This window comes from Artemia franciscana, chromosome 19 (assembly GCF_032884065.1).
Source record: "Artemia franciscana chromosome 19, ASM3288406v1, whole genome shotgun sequence".
Classification (NCBI taxonomy): Eukaryota; Metazoa; Arthropoda; class Branchiopoda; order Anostraca; family Artemiidae; genus Artemia; species Artemia franciscana.
In genome coordinates this window covers 22,481,993-22,502,593 of record NC_088881.1, presented here as the reverse complement: position 1 = coordinate 22,502,593, position 20,601 = coordinate 22,481,993, and the positions used below count along the sequence as shown (strand labels likewise).

At 35.9% G+C, this 20,601-nt stretch overlaps 1 protein-coding gene across 1 annotated transcript in view; it reads left to right on the top strand.

Moving 5' to 3' along the window:
- The window catches only part of LOC136039430 (AT-rich interactive domain-containing protein 3A-like), a 125,713-nt gene that overhangs the window by 19,103 nt on the left and 86,009 nt on the right, over positions 1 to 20,601 (top strand). Inside the window, exon 2 of the mRNA XM_065723164.1 lies at positions 18,100 to 18,198. Coding sequence (XP_065579236.1) covers positions 18,100 to 18,198 — 99 coding nt within the window. The remainder of the gene's footprint in view (positions 1 to 18,099; positions 18,199 to 20,601) is intronic.

Here is a 20,601-nt window from a genome sequence, read left to right as displayed (position 1 = left end):
TATTCTGATTTCTCACAAAATTTTGCTGCACCGACCTATATTTTCAGCTTTTGGTTTTAAAATTGAGATTTTTAATGCAATATATCTCAATAAAATTGATATATATATATATATATATATATATATATATATATATATATATATATATATATATATATATATATATATATATATATATATATATATATATATATAAGTAAACATATATAAACTTTGGAGGGGGCTCATTGGACTACTAATCAGAAGTTTTAGTGCCCTTTTTCAGATTCAGAGTGATCTGAGGGTGGATACCCCCTTCCCCTCACACACACACCTCGTATTTTCCAGAATTGTATCTGATAAAAATTTTGAGATGGCCATTTGATATCGTAGAAACTTCAAAAAGAGATCATTCGATTTGAAATTGAAAGGGCCAGTGTCCTTTTTAATAGTCAAAAGTGATTAATTGTCAGAACTAACCCCTCCCCCTCCTCCCACGACCACCATTTCCCTAAAATATCCAATCAAAATTTTGAGATAATCATTGTGTTCAACGTAATTGAAAGGTCCGGAAATTATTTCTCTGAGGATGACAACAACCCGCCCCCCCTCGACAGCCCTCAGAGCAAGGGTTGTAAGTTATGCCCTGGGATATATAAGGTATATATAGAAAGTGTGATCGTAAAAACTCCAGTACGGGCTCATTTGATTGGAATCAAATGAGCTTCATCTTAGCTGAAGGGCCAAGAAACGGAGATCAGCATTGTCGGTTTAGACCTTAAGGGTATAGTGCCGTTCTACTTACTTTCTTACATTTGATTGAAAATCAGATACTCTAGTGCCCTTTTTAAGGCTCAGAGTGATCTGAGGGTATATATTCCCCCACACATACCTCGAATTTTCCCGAAATGTATCAAATAGAAATCTTGTGATGGCCGTTTGTCGACTTAGAAACTTCGAAAAGGACTCATTCTACTGTAAACTGTCGAAAGTGATTGGAGGGAAACTAGCCCCCTTCCTCGACCACAATTTCTCCAAACACACCCAATCTAAATTTTGAGCCATTTTGTTAAACTTAATGAAAGGGCTAAGGCCCTTTTTATTATCAAAAATAATTGGAGGTCAAATAACCCCCTCCCACGCCCACCTTTTCCCCAAAAACAGCTAATTATGTCTCTGAGAATGATAACCCCCGAGAGCCCTCAGGGCAAGGGTTGTAAGCTATGCCCCGGAGCATATAAGGTATATTAGTAGTATATGCCCTTTGGATACAAGCGGCCAGTATCCCTGGGCATAATGGGGGTTCCCTTGGTGCTGCCATCTACCTAATTGAAGTCATAGACTGCAACATTTTTAACTATAGTTATAGATAGCGACATTTTTTTTCCAATGATACATTTTTTAGCTTCTATGTAGTTTTTCCATTGACTTTATGAAATTTGTGTCTGTTGTAGGATTCGGATGCGAGACCCAAGATTTCCTATGGTAAAAGAACAACGCGTTATTCATCTGATCAAACCAGTCATTGTTATTATTAGGTTCTTAGAAATACATTCTAGGAAATAAATGCAATGTTTCCGAACGCTAGCCAATTGGTGTTAAACATCATTGTATCCTGCCAAGTTAATTCCGTAATCGTTTTTAGAGTTGCATTTTTGGTAAACGCTATCAGTGATTCGTTTTTTGGCGTCTTTTTAGCATAATTCCAAGAATATGCGCACCACAGTGATTTAAGATGCTTGCTAGAAATATATTCTTTTGATGGTCAATGACACTTGTTTCGGTCCCAAAATTGTTGTGGCTACAACCGGCCGGGTATCCTTTTTTGTAACGTAATGGTCCTGAGCACACTGGTTTTTCCTTACCGGCGCTTGGGGCCCCAATTCACCCTCCATCCCACCCCCAACCTCCCATCCCCTTCCGAATTTTTGAATTTATAATTTTTATAGCGGGGGACTTAGATTTTACTTGTTTTGGAACTTACCATTTTCTTGGGGGGGGACTTGGATTTTTTTTTACATTGACACACATACACACATACCAAAAGACGAAGAGATACACAGACAGATGGAGAAAAAGACACATTGAAACACGGACTGACAGACACAAAGACAGACATACAAACAAACGGCCAGAGAGAAAAAAGACACAGACACACGGACAGACCCATAAGCACACGGACAGGGTAAGAAATAAATAAGACGCACGGACAGACAGACAAAAAGACACACAGACGGACAAACAATCACACAGACAGACTGTAAAAAGCCCATAGACACATCGACAGACGGACGAGAGAACACATAGACACACAGACAGACATAAAAAGACATACAGACACAAAAACATGAACACATAGGCATACGGATAGACATACAAAAAGATATATAGACACACAGACAGAGGGAGCAAAAAGACACAAGAGACACACAGACAGACAAAAAGACTCATAGACACTCATAAATACGAACAAAAAGACACACGGACAGACGGACGAAAAGATACACAGATAGACGCAAACACACAGTCAGAGAGAAAAAAAAGACTCATTCACACATAGGCAGGTGGACAGACACACAAAAAAGACACATATAGACACAGAAAGAAAAATTACACATAGATACACAGTCAGGCATTTAAAAAGACGCACAGATAGATCCACCAACCAACCGTCTGAGAGAAAAGGACCCATAGACACACGGATAAAACAGACAAAAAACACAAAGACAGACACACAAACACACAGTCAGAGAGAAAAAAAGAAACATAGACACACAGACAGATGGACAAAAAGACAAACAGATTGAAAAAGCAGTATGAACAAATTTAAATAATTAAGAACAATGAAAATACAAAAAAGCATTACCTAAGGATTTTACTAAGAAAAATAAAGCACTTTAACATTTTCCTGATAAACAAAAATGACTAATACTTGATAATATCAGGTGGGTTTCGGTAACACCAGAAAATATATCGCTATTGGCATTTCTTTATTTACAGTCATAGATAGCGGTATTTCTTGTTACTATCCCGAGTGCTACCATCTTTTCCGCCTTAGTTATAGATGTTAGCACAACTGATTTTTTTTTTACCTACATTACATTACGTCAAGTGATTTTGAGCTAGGTTCGTTTGGGCGAGCGTGCGGGCATGCTTACTGAAAGAGTTTGGGAAGAATTTAGGCCCCTATGTTCCCACCCAGGCCTCCAGGTTTTGCTAGTTGAGGCACTTCCAGATAAGCTAGGACGATGAAATTTGGCAGGCGTATCAGGGACTAGACCGGATTAAATTAGAAATAATCATTTTCCTGATTGGACCATCTGGGAGGGAGTGGGGGGACGGTTAATTCGGGAAAATTAGAAAAAAATGAGGTAATTTTAACTTACGAACCGGCGACCAGATCTTAACAAAATTTGATATTTAGAAGGGCATCATGTCTCAGAGCCCTTATTTTATGTCCTGACCGGATCCAGTGATATTGGGAGAGTTGGAGGGGGAAACCTTAAATCTTGGAAAACGCTTAGAGTGGAGGGATCGGGATGGAACCTTGTGGAAAAATAAAAACAAGTCCTAGATACGTTATTGACATAAACGGAACGGATCCGCTCTCTTTTGGGGGAGTTGGGGGAGGGTTAATTCTGAAAAATTAGAAAAAATGAGGTATTTTTAACTTACGAAGGAGCGATCGGATCTTACTTAAATTTCATATTTAGAAGGACCTCGTAATTCAGATCTCTTATTTAAAATCCTGACCGGATTCAGCGTCATGGGGGAGTTGTGAGAGGGGACCCGAAATCTTGGAAAAGACTTAGAGTGGAGTGATCAGGATGAAACTTCGTGGGAAGAATAAGCATAAGTTCAAGATACGTGACTGACACGATCGGATCTGCTCTCTTTGGGGGAGTTGGGGGGTGGGAGGGGTAATTTGGGAAAATTAGATAAAAATGAGGTATTTTAACTTACAAACGGGTGATCAGATCTTAATGAATTCTGATATTTAGAAGGATCTTGTGCTTCAGAGCTCTTATTTTAAATCCCGACCAGATCCAGACTGGACGCGCTAGGACGATGAGAATTGGTAGGCGTGTCAGGGACCTGCACAAATTGACTTGATAAAGTCAGTTTTCCCGATCAGACCATCTTGGGGGCTGAAGGGAAAGGAAAAATTAGAAAAAATGAGGTATTTTTAATTTACGAGTGGGTGATTGAATCTTGATGAATTTTGATATTTAGATGGAAATCGTGTCTCAGAGCTCTTATTTTAAATCCAACCGGTGTTAAGCAACTGATTTTACTTTCAAATCAATCTATCGATTCTTGTAATTTTGCTATAGCTCATGCCATATGAACTCTTGGCTCTTCCGACCTCGTCACGAGTGCCATATGAGCTCTTAGCTCTTGTTTTAACCTAGAATTTTTTTGGGGGGACCGAATTTTTGGGGGGCTTATATTTTACTAATATCTTTGCTAAATTTCTGGAGGGAGACGAAGGAGCCTGGATGGGAACATGGGGGCCCAAACTCATGCACAAGACCCGATAATGGAGAACCATTGTGCTCAGGACCATTACATTACAAAAAAGGATTCCTGGCCAGTTGTAGTCACTACAATTTTGGGACCGAAACAAGTGTCATTGACCATCAAAAGAATGTCTGTCTAAATCACTTTGGTATGTATTTTCTTGGAACGATGCCAAAGAGGCACTCAAAGAAATCACTGATAGCAATTACCAGAAATCCAACTCTAATTGAGAAATCGTTTACCGAATTAACTTGGTACGATACACTGATACTTAACACCAGTTGGCCAGCGCCTGGAAACATTGAATTGATTGCCTAGAATGCACTTTCTAAGAATCTAATAATGTCAATGACCCGGTAGCTCAGATGAATAACTGCGTTGTTTTTTACAATAGGATATCTTGGTTCTCACGTTCGATTCCCACACCAGATAAATTTCGTAAATTCAATTGAAAAACTGCTTAAAAGCTTAAGTTAGGTTGATGACAGCGCTGGGGGAATCTCCATTCTGTCCGGAGGTACTGGACGCTTGTATCCAAAGGGTCTATACTACTTAAAAATAGAAACGGTGATCGTATAAACTTTGTAGGGGCTCATTAGATTAGTAATTAGAATTTATTGTGCCATTTTTAAGATTCAGAGTGATCGGAGGGTTGATATTCCCCCAGACCTCGTATTTCCCGAAATTCATCTGATAGAAATTTTAATAGTGTAAAGTGGCTGGGGGACAACTAATGTCCCTCCCACGCCCACCATTCCCCAAACATATTCAATAAAATTTTTGAGATAGCCATTTTGTTTAACGTAATTGAAAGGTCCTGAAATTATGTTTTTAAGGGTAAATACATTAAAGGGTGGTTGGGGGACAACTAAAGTCCCTCCCACGCCCACCATTCCCCAAACATATTCAATAAAAATTTTGAGATAGCCATTTTGTTTAACGTAATTGAAAGGTCCTGAAATTATGTATTTAAGGGTAACATTCCCCCCCCCACTGCCTTCGGGGTAAGGGTTTTAAGTTATGCCTTGGGGGCATATAAGGTGTATATATACATAGTGATCGTATAAACTTCGGAAGGGGCTTATTGGATTAGTAATCAGAAGTGCTAATGCCCTTTTAAAAGTTTAGAGTGATTGGAGGATGGATACCCATCCCACACACCTTATTTTCCCGAAATGCATCTGAGAGAAATTACGAAATGACCATTTGTTGTCGTAGAAACTTTCTCGATTGGAAATTGAAAGACCAAGTGTCCTTTTTAATTGTCAAATGTTGTTGGAGGGCAAATAAACCACCTCCAACGTCCACCATTTCCCAAAACACATCCAATTAAAATTTTGAGTTAGCCATTTTGTTCAACACAATTGAAATGTCCGGGAGTTGTGTCTTTAAGGATGACAGCCCCCCCCCCGTAGCCATTAGGGGAAGGGTAGTAAGTTTTACCCTGCGGGTATATAAGGTATATATAGAAAGGGTGATAGTATAAACTTCGGAGGGGGTTCCCCCCACTCCACTCCCATCAATTCTTCAAAAACATCTAATCAAAATCTTGAGAGAGCCATTTTCTTCAGCGTAGTTGAAAGGTCGAGAAATAATGTCGTATCACCCCTATACCTTCGCAAGACCAGAACATAATTTGCACTTTACTGAAAAAATGGCTGATGGTTATCAGTTTAGTATACATATACTGATATATGTTCCTTCAAGTTTTAATAATTTTTTATTGATTTTGTTAATTTTTTATTGATAGTAAAAAAAGTTAAAACATTGTAAGCGTATTTTGTTTATTTAAATCATAAAATAAGTAACCGATTCAAACTCAAAACGATCAAAAATGAACATGAGCAGGACTGACAACCACCATGCCTTCTCAAGACCAGAACATAATTTGCACTTTACTGAAAACAAAATACATTTAAAATGTTTTCACTTTGCATTTACTTGTTTAATTGTTTTTACTAGATATATGATGGGGAAAGTCCTCCTCCTTGTACTCCAATTGTAGCGCGAGTGTCCAGTGGCCTTATTAAGAGTAACAAGAGATTGGAGGTAAGCAGCCCTTCACTCAAGCCTATTCATTTTCCAAACGCGTCCAGTCAAAATTTTGATACAGCTATTTTGTTCAGCATAGTAGAGCGGTCCAGCAACTATATCTTTAGGGATATTAGGCATGTCAACCCTCCCCCCCAATGATGTAATTAGTCCATAATGCTTTAAAACTAATTGTTGCTTGAAAAAATAGATCAAAAGGCATTTCGTTTATGGTTGCCAATAAGACACCTCAGCAATATATCGAGAACGACTGGGGGCATTGCGTTGAAACTTTTGGGGATACTACTATTACTGCTTCTGCTCTTACAATTTAAATAAATAAAAAGATTGTAAGTGTATCCAGGCTGTCAAAGAGCATAGATAGAATCTTTTGGAAATGATATTAAGTTTTATTTTTCAGGTCAACTTCGGAAGCTATAAAATTAAACTAAAAAGTACTGTTTGTGTCATGATTAAAAATTGTTGGAAAAGTTTCTCCAACATACAAATAGCAACCCATAGGTTATAAAAAAAAACTGAAAAGATATAGAATATTATTTTTTCCATGAAAAAGACTATGTCAATAAGAAATGAACATAAATTAATTTAAAATTTTTTTCCACGCGACAGGTTTTTCAAACAAAAGTAAAGAGCTCTTTTAAGCCAAAAATGAGCAAAACTAAAGTCAAACAATCTTCCAAGCGTAAGACTACCACAAATCACTATCAATAAATAAATGAAACTCAAAACGAACAGAAATTACAATAAATAACTGAGTCAAACTAAGAACAAGCAAGAATTAACATGAATAGGGCTGATAACCCATATGCCTTCCCAAGACCAGATAACAATTTATACTTTACTTAAAACAAAATATGTTTGCAATGTTTTTACCTTTCTTACATTCATAAATGAAAAAATTATCAAAACCTTAAGGAAGGAATGTCAGTATACGGCAATTGAACTGACAATCTGCGGTCATTTGTTTATTTGTTTTTATTATTTGTTTTTTTGTTTTTTTTTTCAGTAAAGCACGAATTGTGTTCTGGTCCTATGAAGGCTTGGGGGTTATCAGCCCTACTCGTGTTAGTTTTGCTCATTCTTGGCTTAATAGAGCTCCACTTTTCTTCGAAAAAACTTGTCTTATGGAAAAAGTTTTTTTAAATGATTTCTTAATAAAAAAAAAGTAGATGTTCAAGATTGTGAAAAGCTGGCAATCCCCTAGTCTTGTCCTCAGCATAGCAACTTAATCCAAGATGTCTTTAATACAAATCTAAGAAATTATCTTCCTGCTACGATTATACGGAAGAAGAAAAAACTTTTAAAATACCGAAGGTACTAACTATGAAAAGAAAAGTACTTTCTCAGATGAAAATAATACCCAGAAGGGTATAAAACAGAATGATCACAAAAAATAAACATAATTAGCAGATATCTCTACTATTATATCTGGTCTTTTATGAACAATTTTTGAATAACCAGCCTGAATGTTGATCCTGGGGTTGGAATTCAGCTGAGAACGTGAAAAACTAATGTCCAATCATCTAAACGAACGGACAGAGAAGATAGAAAAGTTGTTCGTACAAGATGTGACGGATCCAAAAAGCCAAAAGTGACTTTTTTGGCTAAAAATCACCTAAAATGACTTCACCACAGCAGTTGTCCCCCTTCACCTCCAAATGGCACATCTCACTCTCTCCGAGTAAATATGATGGGGCTTGTGACAGCTGATAGAGGCATCACCTCTCCCCAGTTTTTCAATTTTCCATACATAAGAATAAGTTCAACACACTTGCTGAGGTGGGTAAAACATGTTTGAACTATGCGGGCTTTCTCCCCTAGAATAGCCCATGTCTTTTCGCAATAATTGACTTATCTCGCATTCACATATATAACAACGTTTAGACTAGATTAGTGTAAATCTAATAAAACTTGACAACAGATGACTACATCTATACCAGTACCTCCCTCCCCCTCGTATCAGCCAATGTTTTTATATCGGGTATCTTGGTGCGGGTCTGCCTGCACCTTGTTTTCTGATATTACCAAAATAATATCTCTTATCACTTGTGACTCTAAAATTATCACTGATACAAAGGGCAACCTCGCCGTATATGTATTTGTCGATTTTCATAATGAGATAATTTCGTTGCTGCCTTGAATATTTACAGTGTTGGCGCCTTATTATCAAAACAAAGGGGGCTAATTTGTTATCAAACCTCGGATGGGACGACTTGCCTGGTGTCTTATGAATGAAGTTTTGATTGTTGATTAAAACCTCTGCATAGAACGTCAACTCCCCTGGTCAATTGCAGCCATTCGAAAGGTTTGATGTAATACAGGCACATACAAGGCGGGGGGGGGAGAAAAAGCCTGTGAGCCTCCTTTCCGTCCTTAGCTTTGAGTTTACTTTTCAACATTATTCATACTTCCTATATCGCTTACATAGTTTATATTTTTACCTTTTTATTCCTCTCCCCTGAACTTTTAAACCCCTCCCACTCGGAAAACTTTTGTAGATGGGCTTAGCTAGTCATTTTTTTTTTTTTGCAAAATTGAGATTCATAATTCACCCCCTAAGACGTTCGGTTGAATGATCTGACTCATTTCCTCATATTGTTTCGTTTCCATGATCAGACCATCTCCGTTTCTTGCTTCCGGAAATAGTTGGATGTTCAAGCCATAAACACTTCTCTGAGGGGGGGGGGTCTTGTGCTGCAAACTTCTCTCATTTAAAAAAGGACGGTTTTTAGAATTGACGCGACCAAAATAATGTGTTTTGAATCAAGATTAGTTGAAAAAAAAGGAAAAAAGCCTTAGAGCCTCGTCTCGAAGTCACCTTTCCTTTTAACAGGGTCATTAACTGTTTATGGTGCGCAAGGACACATACGGAGAAACTTATCTTAGGAGGAGGGTGAAAATTATCAAAACCCTCCAAAACAGACAAAATGCATTAAAATGTAGAAACATGTGGACCCTTAACCCTTTGTGTATGCCTCGGTCCGCACGACTCCAAGATGTGAGGCAAATGCATAGTCTTCTATTTCTTTTTTTTAGTGAGTGTTTAGTTCTTTAGCATGGACTCCGTGCAAACCTTTTTTTTCAAGCATTTTGCGATTATTTTTTCTTTACTGTTTTTGTCTAGGACTATCTTTTATGTTTGAAACCAGCGTTTTGCGAATAATCATTCGTTAACAACGGCCAAAAATCCAAAAGACGTATTTCTTTTTCTTTTTTAAAGATTTACTTCGATGAGACGTGGCTTTTTGACTCCACGTCTTCAAATAATCTCCTGGTTTTCATTTTTTTTTCAGTGTATTTTTACATGATTTACCGCTTCTTTCTTTTCTACGAATTTGGGCTGACTCAGGGACGAAATTCCTACATGGACGCAATTTCTTCATACCATTTTTTATTATTGTTGGGTACAAATCTCTCAACACTGGTTAGGAAGGGGTGTTATAGAGATGATAAGTCTTAATATGTGGATTTTTGTTGATTTGCTCTTAATGAGAAGCTCTCCAGAAAGCGTTACCCCAGAAACCCTGCTTGTCAGGCTTATACTGGGAAATATGGATACAGAAACGGTTCTGATGCATATTAAGCTTTCTTGAATAATCATGGATAACATATGATAGAGCCTTGCAGTTTTCAAAGGCTTGGACTGCTCCTTGCATTCTTTGTCTCCGTTCTCAATTATTTTTGTTTTTCCTTGCGTCAGTAGCAACATAATTAATAAACGACTTCATTAATCAATGTTTAATAAGTATCAGTGTTATCTCCGTCCAATTTCAAATATGAAACAGATGCAAGTTAAATTCAAACTCGGGATATGAGTGATATTTTTCATGGAAGTTCATCGTTTGATGACTTTAGCCAGCGGAATATAATAAATGATCTGAGGGTTTTAATTGATTTCGTTTTCAGTCAGTAGGGATCGTTAAGAATATATCAAGTTGAATTGTTGTCCCGACTGGCTTGACTAGCTTGAGACATGTGTCGTCAACAATATTCTAGTGATTATTATTCCGGTTAATTCAAACAGCACAGGTTTTTTAGGGAAGTAAAGAGCGAAGGGAAGTAAAGAGCGCTTTACTGAAAACACAGAAACCAAGTATAAAAAACAAAAATGTTGATTTATTAACTAAAAGTGAGTACGTAGTCTGACAACAACAAACTAATCTATAAAGCTTTTCATAGTCTTACACCAGCTGTGACATCAGTAACATTCAGTATACAATTAAAATTATCTTAAAATCATAAGCATAAAAATAAATACTTTTTTAATAGCTGCAAAGGTACTGAACAGCATACAGAAATATTGGATTGATTTATCAGGTCACATTTTGGTCTCACCAGCTATAATACCAATACTGAGTAATAAACAATCTTAAATTGTAAGAAATACAATTTAGTATTACTCAAAAAAGTGCTTGATATGTGTACTGTAAAAAGTGGCCTTAATCGGTTTACTTTTAGTGTACCAAAACTCCTATATTGCTTTGTGTTTTCAGTAAAGCGCTAGTTTTCTATAATCCTACAAACATAGGGAAATATGATTATTTGGTTTATTTGTACTAGTTTTATTGATATATGTTAGATAGACTGAGAAGCAATAATTTTTGATCCTTTTAAGTTTTAACTTCGCTCTTTACTTCCCTCAAAAAAATTGTTTTTTTTTTCTTTTTAAACTAATCTTTGCCCGTTTTTAATTTAAATTTAGCAGAAGCAACACTGCAATGATCTTTTTATTTTTTCGGGAGAGAGGTAGCACCCTCATATACGGAGTAATTTCTGCTGAAGTCGCTCCTTACTTTTAGTGGAAAAAAAATTATTTAATTTCTGATCGTTTTCAAATAACGCTGAGGAATAAATGCTATACAAAATGGTGTATACGATTTTTGAAGGTGGGCAACCTCGACAATTCGGAAAGAGTAACTATTTTTCTAAAGAAGATTTTTAAGGTTTTCAAAACCTAAGCAAAATTTTGGTGTGTCTAACTTATTTCACTAAATATCTCCTCCTCCCCCCTAATAAACACCAAAAAACATTACTCGTACAGCTGCGGAATAGCGATAAACAAGAAAAAGTTTGAAAATAACCTGACAACCAGAAAAATATCACATAAAAAAAAAATTCTAATAGGTTCTTAGTTTTATGATTTCTCTATATAAATTACAAATAGTTTTATTCTGTATATTAAATAGTAAAAAGGGAGATAATATGAATAAATAAATATAACAACAAATAATCCTTCTTTGAAGATACAACTTTGAGTCGTTCCAGAACCATATGCCTATACTTCTCTAACCCCTAAGTGGCAAGAGGTTGAGGTTCAGGGCGTAATTTGTTTCAAAAATAGTGAATGGAACATTTCACAATTCACAAAAAATTGACATAAATAGTGAATTATCCGAAAAATATTCATATATAAGGCAGAAAACCACGATTGAAATAAAAATGCCCGATTAAGGAACTAAATCCTTTCCGTTCTGATTCGAAGTCTAACGAGCTAGTAACTGAACTACCGCGGCTTATGATTGAATTCAATCTATTCGTTCTTGTTGGACCAAGTTGTGTAACATATCCCTTTTTCCAAGGACTACTGAGAGCTATGTCATCACCAAAAGCATAGTTATCGGACACTATTCAGCAAATGCATTTGTAATTGGCTATTTTAAACATTAAGTTAATCAAAGCTTCTATTATAAAGAGTGAGAGCATTAAACTATATTTGGCGAAGTTCAACTTTTGCGAACAGGAGGATGGGAGGGGTACGTCAAGGAATAGTCACTTGGAATTTTCAGATTAAATTATTTGTTCTTCTTCTTCTAGGCAGATTCTTTCAAAACGCATTTTTTAACTTTTGGTTACTATAGGCTGTGATTCGCTCTTTACTAGGTTGCAGCCACGGCTGCAACCATGATGTCTTAGATTCAAACTCAAAATTCGATTTAAACTCCGATTCGTATTCAAGGCCGTCAGAACAATTGCACCTCTTCAGAGACCAATTTCAACAGTCCTCACATGTGAAACTTGGACGTTTTAGTATCAAAATATTTTCTTAAATTTTTTGGCATTTTCGAGGATATTACAGAAAATGAAGTTATTGAAAGATGTGTCTTGTGTCTAAATCCCCTTTGTTTCACCTAAAACGAAAATAGCGACGAAGACCACACTGCCTTTCCATATCAAACAAACATAAAGTAGAAACAAAAGGGAATCTTTTTTCAAGATAGTGGAATTTTTTTTTAACCAAATCTGCCGAATTACGAATATGGAATTTTGGGAATACAGTAAAGGTTTGGAAGCTGTGCAAAGCCATTTTCCAATATCGGAAGCGGGGCCTTTAGTACATGCTACGATAGGTCTTAAGAGAATACCTGGGTTATGATTTTTTTTCTTTTTTAACTAAATCTGCCGAATTACAAATATAGAGATTTTGGAAGTTCTTATATCCGTATAAATAGGGAAAAGATTTCCTTATTGTTTCTACTTTGTGTTTGTTTGTTAAAATGAAAATTTTCCAAGATTTGTCATTGTGGCAGAAATAGAGCCTGGTTAGAAGGTACATTTGTAGGCTTTTTGTCTAGAAGTTCTGAGTAACATGTTTTTCATGGGGAATTGGGGGCTGTAAATAACATGATACTGTATTAAATGGGGATTGGCAGAAATATGGAAAAGTCTTTAAATTCTTATCTGAGTAATAAAATTTATAAATTCCAAATTCATAGGAAGGGGGGGGGGGTAGACACGGACCCAAAGTTGCCTTCTGTTGTACACGCCTACCGGATCATGACCCATGAAAAGGGCAAAGATAACATCAGCTTGGAGGAAGGATCCTGAATCGAGACGATATGTAATTAAGGCTTATAGGGCACAACGAAGTGACACAAACGGTCAGGCAAAATCGCTCGGATATGACCTATTTGACCAAATTATAAAACCTGCATTCTGAGCTATACAATTCAGAAGAAATATCGTTATATAGAAAGGGGAACTAGTTTCTCTTATGCACCACGGGCAGCATTTTTTCTTGGGTCACAGGACCCTTCAAAACTTCAGTAACCATAGGCTATGTCCATGATTTTGTGTTCTGTTATGTTTTAATTTTCTTTTTAAATAATGGCTTGCGAATTATGACTGTAAAATAGAAACGCTGTTAATGAAGCATCGAGAAGGGAATATAACGCAGCTTTTTATAGACCCTTCTAAAGGATGGTCTGATTTATAAATAGATAATAAAAATAATATAATCACCGAGTCATATGCATCACGTCTACCTTGATAATTTATCAAACCATGTTTATTTCTGGCTCTACTTGTCAATTACTGTTGTTAGTCTAATTCAGAGCCAGTATATCATTAGCTTGTTATTTCACAGGACATTTTGTGCCATCAAATGATGATAACCTCACCAAAAAACCGTTTGGACGAAGACGGCAAAAGAGTTAGGAAAACATCACTAATCACTAATGACCTAAGAAATGGGATTACTTCTTCGCTTCCCCAGTCAATCATGTAGATGAGAGACTAGAATATGAATTCAAATAATCTGAACAGCAATTGACTTTTATAATTAGTTGGCAAGTTAAACTCTGTCTAGTCATCAATGACGCCAGGATCTCAAAAGAGAAAAAAATCTCATCAAGCTAATGGCAGTTTAATAAAAACGAGTACACATAAGAGTAGTTGTTTCTTGGCATTTCTTGGAATTTCTGAGAAAAGAAGAGCTATGAATAAGATCGGAGGGGCAGTGGGATCAGAGGTAGGTCGAAGGGGGCCTGGGGCACTGTGACATCTCCCCGAATGCAAAGTTAGTAGATGTAAGAGAGAAGGGCTTCCTAAGAATTCATGTTCCAATTGTATGCTAGTAATATAACTTTTAGAAATAGTAGCTTTGATCTCTCTAGGTCATGACAACGTATTTTAAAGCTCTTCCTTCGCCCTGCCCCTTACAGAATAATAACCTCCCTCGAATTGTTGAGCTAAATGAATGAAACTTTCAACAAGGCATCTTAAGCCTAAATTAGGCTCTGGAAAAGTTTTATCAATGCCTTGCCTCCACTACTTCATTTCTTGTAACTCTTGTAAGGCTTGGAGGATTCTATGAAAATGAGCAAGTCCAACTATGGTATAGATTCTGGATGAAGCTGTTGGAATCACTAAGTATAGAAGGAGATCGCTATTGGAACTCATTAATACCCCCTGCTTTAATTTAGACTTATGGTTCATGTTTACAAATGCCATTTGAGCAAGGGTAATTGAAACGTAACTTCTCCAGAGGCCAGTCTCCCTTACCGTTACCCTCTTTTTTTATGTTGTTAGGCAAGGGCGTATCCAGGATTTCTGTTCGTTTTTTTTTTTTTTTGTTTTTTTTTGTTGGGAGGAGTATAAAAACTTCAAAAATGCATCAAAAATTTTTCATATGCAGTTTTAATGCGCTTTAACGAGCCGGATAAAAATTTCAGGGGGAGTGGTGAAACCCGGTAGCCCCTCCCTGGATGCGGCCTCGGTATTAGGACACGTTTTAAAAGAAATAAGGGCAAAACTGCTTCTACTTACAAGCCTTGGATGTAACATTCAGGAAGTGAATTACTAAGTGGCCCCTTGTTCTTCATAGAGTCACTAAATCAAAATAATTATGGAGCATCTCATCTGGCAGATTGGTTCCAGAGTGATCTCCTCCACTGAAGTAACTTTTTGCAATGTTGATTTTACTAAACTGAATAAGACGTGCGATAGTTTTGCCGCTTCTAGATCGGTCCTCTCGGAATGAAACTTTGAAAAGAAATATTCTAAAGAAGCTAGAGTAATTCGCGTTTATTTGGTGTGTTACATGGATTTAATTAAATCCATACACCGGTACGTAATATTTCATCTGGTAGGGATTTTAAGAGCCATCTTGTGCTCTTGTATATTAATCTAAAATATGATCTGAAATAGAAATTGATCTAAGGACTAAGAAATCGAAGTGTTGCCGTTTCAAAATTGTCTCGTCTGTCTAAATAACGCTTATATTTGTCAAATAAAAAGTCACATGCAGTGATATTACGACAACTTATTTTTCCAATCGTGTATAACATATTCTAAGTGAATATCCAAGTTAAGGAAACGAACATTCAGGGCTCAGAATATGTTTTTATCTTCTGTAATAATTTGAGCTGTACCTCAGAGCTAGGCCGGATCCAGGGTAGGAGCGTTGCGGGTTTGAACCCCCCTTCCTCCTTTGAAATGTTTGTGCGACTCGTAAAAATGTAACAAAAGGGTATAAATTTTGTTCTACGCTTTTAAAGTTTCTTTGTAAAACACTACAAAAGAATACCCCCCCCCCCTGAACAAAGATCCGGATACACCCTTGCCTCCAAGTATAAGCTGAAATGGTGTTTTTTCCCAAGAAAGTGTATTTGTCCTGTTTTGTATCAAATGTATTCTAAACGAGAATCAAGACGTCTTTATGCAGCATCTCTTCTTGTAGATTCGTTCCACAATCATCTTCCGCTCTTCGATAATAATTCGAAATGTGACTCCAAATATAAGCCGATCTTTAGCTAAGGCGTAGGCGTATCAAGAAATAGCCATTTGATGAGTAAATATTTCAACTTGAACATGTTTTTGATTCTTAATTCTCTTGTGAGGACACACCTCAATTGAATATTTGTTGACTTACTAGAGCATTACTATCGAAATATGATAACTGAACGATCATAACACCTTGTCGCTTTGTCAACACTAAATCACAAATTCATATTCCTTTATGATTGAGCAAATGTTTGACTTTGGGAAGGGTTTCCTTAAATTCCATCGCATTTAGTTTATATTGTAGGTGAGGGACTTGTATTTATATACGCCCTGTCTTATCTTCTATCACCTGTACAAAGCAAACATCTTTAATGATAAGTATAAGTGTTTTACTCGTTATTAAAAAAGTCGCGAAATTCCTTTTCGGGAATTTTAGCGGAACTATCAAAAATATCTGTTGTGTATTCAAGCTCTTGATGAGAGTCAATACATTGGGCTAATTTCCACAATAATTTTTTGCAAAATATTGATTTCAAAAGCAGTCTGGCATCGGCGCTGAGAACTCCATAATTCTGACATAGTGGAATGCTTTTCTAAATTGAAATCCTTGTAAAATTTCATGCTAAGCTAAGGAACATTATTGGGCCAACAATTTTGGGAAAGAGGTGAGGACTTCGTTAAATTTCATTTTGAAAGAAAAACTTCTCTGTTAGTAGTCAAGCCACCAAGGGAAATTAATTTTTCTCTCTGTAAAATTTCACATTCATTTTAGAAAGGCATTAATCAGACCTGGGTGGGGCTACGGCGTCCGAACTCCTCCCTCCTTCCCGAAATTTTGTCTGACTAAAAAAAACGTGACAAAAATGTATGTAAACAAATTTTGTTTTGTCCCCTCCCCAAGAACACCCCCAACCCCGACTTAAAACCAATGCAACCTTGCATTTGGGTATATATGAAAAAATAGGCTAATTCGATAGAGTTTGGTTATTCCAACCTAAATTAGCCAAAATGAAGATACGGACTCACATTTCCAGCAAGTGTGGAGGACAGATTTAAAGTTTGGTTCTTGGATAAAGTTGTGCAATTTCATAATCTGCACAGACGCACAAACAAAATCAGATGGCGACTAGCTAAGAGTATGAATGAAACATTACCACTTCCACGCATGCGGTTTCAGCTGCTTCATCAGCTAAAAACATGAAATAGTTCATAATTACTAAGTAGTTGAAGTATTAAAATTCGGTGTAAATACTTTTTTTTAAGGAAATTAAATTTGACCTAAAAATTTGTTTTATAGGTTAGGATGACCTTATTTCTATTTTAGAAATGCCTATTGAAATTTCCCCAAAGACTAATGTTTTTTTTTTGTGAAAATTCAACTTTCAATGAAAAAATAAAACAGTTGAAATGTGGCTAAGAATAAGCTAAATTACAAATTATTGTCCATAATTACAAAATACCATGATTGAAACTTCAAATAAAAAAGATGAAATTTTAAGTATTACGCTGTAAGATCAGGAGAATTTGAAAATATTTCTTCTACATATCTACACGGCGGACCTTATAGTTATAGATTTGGTTCTGTAGCGTTTGAGGGAGTGAATCCCTTCCAGGTTCCAAGTTTTTCTTATTATTAATATACTTCCAACTTATAAACAAAAATATCCAAAGGGCTCAATGGCCTGTTATTTAAAAAAAACAATATAATAACCATTAAATATATTCACACTTAAAATATATTTATATTCTACTCACCAATTCCCACCCGAGTACAACTGGTCTCCGCAACACCTACTAAAAAACTTAAAAGAAAATCAAAAGAAAAATATACATTGGGGAACCAACACTCATCCAATTCTAAATAAATAAAATCAATCTATATAATTAAGTTAAATCTAAATAATTAAACAATATAAATAACTGATCAATATTATAATTTAATTGGATTTTTTCTTTAATCAATAATTTCTTTTAACTGTTTCTTGAAGGAGCCTTAGTTTGCATAATGCAGCCTTTTATTTAAATTCAATGAATTTTTGTTTTTAGTCTGATGGAGAAGAAGAAATGAGTGATTTGGATGATCATATGGATGACTCAGAAGTTATACCAAGTTTAAAAAGGAAAATAATCTCCCATTCGGATAAGGTAAATAAACTTTGTCTTCTATTTGCATAGGCTTAGTCTAATGGGATTAAGAATTAATATCTTATATGGCGTATTGGAAGATTAATGATTGTATTTTTGGTGAACTTAATTGCATCCAAGAAGACACCTTGGTATTTACCATGGGTCTATGCTTCGAGGAAGGAGAAGTGATGGAAACGTGTTAGGCTAAATAGGGTAAACTTGAAAGTATTTAATTTGTTCGATTGCTGGGATCAGCCACATACGCAAGGGGGAAGGCAATCTGAGTCATACTATCTTCATGCGTCAGAAATAGCTTTTTACTATAAGTGTCTTTTTCTGAATATTATAAAAGTTTCTCTTATTGCGGATTTCCCATGTTCTTTTCTCTAACAAATGCCTGGTCTGACCCCTTCCCCTCAGTGAAACCAAATTGTAAAAATTTAAGAGGGGTGGGTTTAATGTTTTTTCAAATATAGAGGGGATACATTTGTTGTTTTTTAATTTTTCAGCGAAAATACCCCAAAAAATTTTATTCTTCAACGAAACATACCCAAAAAAGGTATTTTTTGAATTCTATTTAGGTAGGCAAAAATAGTGAGAGGCACATGTTCCCCTCCCAATTGACGCTACTGCACCCGCTTACTCTTGCTGGTATCTGCGATTAGCGCTAGTAGACTTTCCGAGAACACTATTATTGATAGTCACCATATACTTAACTTTTTTTTATTGTGCATTGAGGTCGAGGCCAATAAATTTTTTACAACACATCTTTGATTTCTCAACATCCTGACAGCAGAAATGCCACAGGAGCAATAATATAATAAAAACAAAAAACTTGAAAGCTGAATGAAAAAAAGTAACCGCAAAACAATTGTGATATGAAGGTTGACTGAGCCCTTTGATCAAAATAATTGGAGCAATTATCATTCTTAATAGGCTCATATCACGATAGTATAATTACGGAAACAGAAGATTTTAATATCTTAGAAGTCTGTAATTAAGTAAGTTATTATACATCTGTGTAAGTTGAAACTTACTATGATTAGCTAATATTTTTTAGGTTTATTTTTGAGGATAAACCGAAAAATAATCTACGTTTTTAAGTTGCTGTTTCTAAAAAAAGGATTTGTAGGAAGATACAGATGTAAGTTAACTAAAACCCCAAAGTACAGAAGTTTGGTATATATTCTATCAACCTCCAAAAGTAGACAATAGTAAAATCTTAAGAGTGCAGGAAAGAGATTACCTTCAGGCCCCTTCGCCCTGAATTTAAAACTAAAGAGTTGTATAACTTTAGCAGAGTGTTACCTTTTCTTATGCAAATCTCTGTTAACCAAAAGTTATATTTGATTCGATTCAGCTCTAAAAGTATTTTCAGGGTAATTTTTTTCAAAGTAGTTTATTGAAGAAGTATATTTGCTAGGTATTTTGTTTGTGCATTAAAAATTAATTTTAGCCGGAATTTTAGGTTGCTTTTTGCAATCGCGTTTATTTCTCAATTTCGAATTATTTCTATTTTCATTTGTAAAATTATACGACAACTGTATAGCATTAAACATATCTAGTTAGAGGGAAACAAGGGTGGTATAAAGGAAATTCATCCCAACAGTGGTCCAAATTACAGACCCTCCCCTCTATAATTGAAACACTGTGACATAAAAACTAATATTCCTTATTTGTAACCCCCTCAGGCAGCAACCTCATATGCCCCTCCGCAAAAGTTGAGCCTACGTCATAGAACATCATTCAAGCTTTTGGGGATTGAAGGACTTTGGAGATCAATTGGATGACTAGTTTTCAGTCTTACTAAGAGAAGTGGGATTTTTGGATAATCTGAGGAGGAATGCAGAGTAAAAAGTTTTGGTGGAGTTTTATGGAACGGTCGTTTGATGCTTCCAGTAAAAACTTTGCTTATTAAATATATAGGCTTGTTTGCACCTTAACTTTTTCCTGGAAGGGAAGTCTTCAATATATTATAGGGAGAATTCCGCTTATCCTCTTGGCACAGGGATGATTTAACCATTCTCTATTCCCTAATAGATATCCAAATTTATGTCTATCTTTCGCCGATTATTTCTTCTATTTCTTACTCTATAATATTTTCCGTTTCATTTTGAACCTTTTTTTTCCATAATGTCTTCAGATATTTCACATAACTTAAAAATCCTCTGAAGAATTCTACCATTTTAATAATTTTCTCGTTTGAGGGCATTGTTTGATTTCATCATTGTGTTTAGGCTACGATCTAAGATGGAGTTTAGTAATCTTTTCCTTTATGTGTGCGATCAGCAGTCGCGCCATTCTCGGTTTGTTATATGTTCGTCTTTTTTTGATCCACCGACAAATCTGTTACAAATGACCACATCTTCCGCGTGAATTACCTCATTTTACAACGGCCACCGACAGAGTCACCTGTTATCA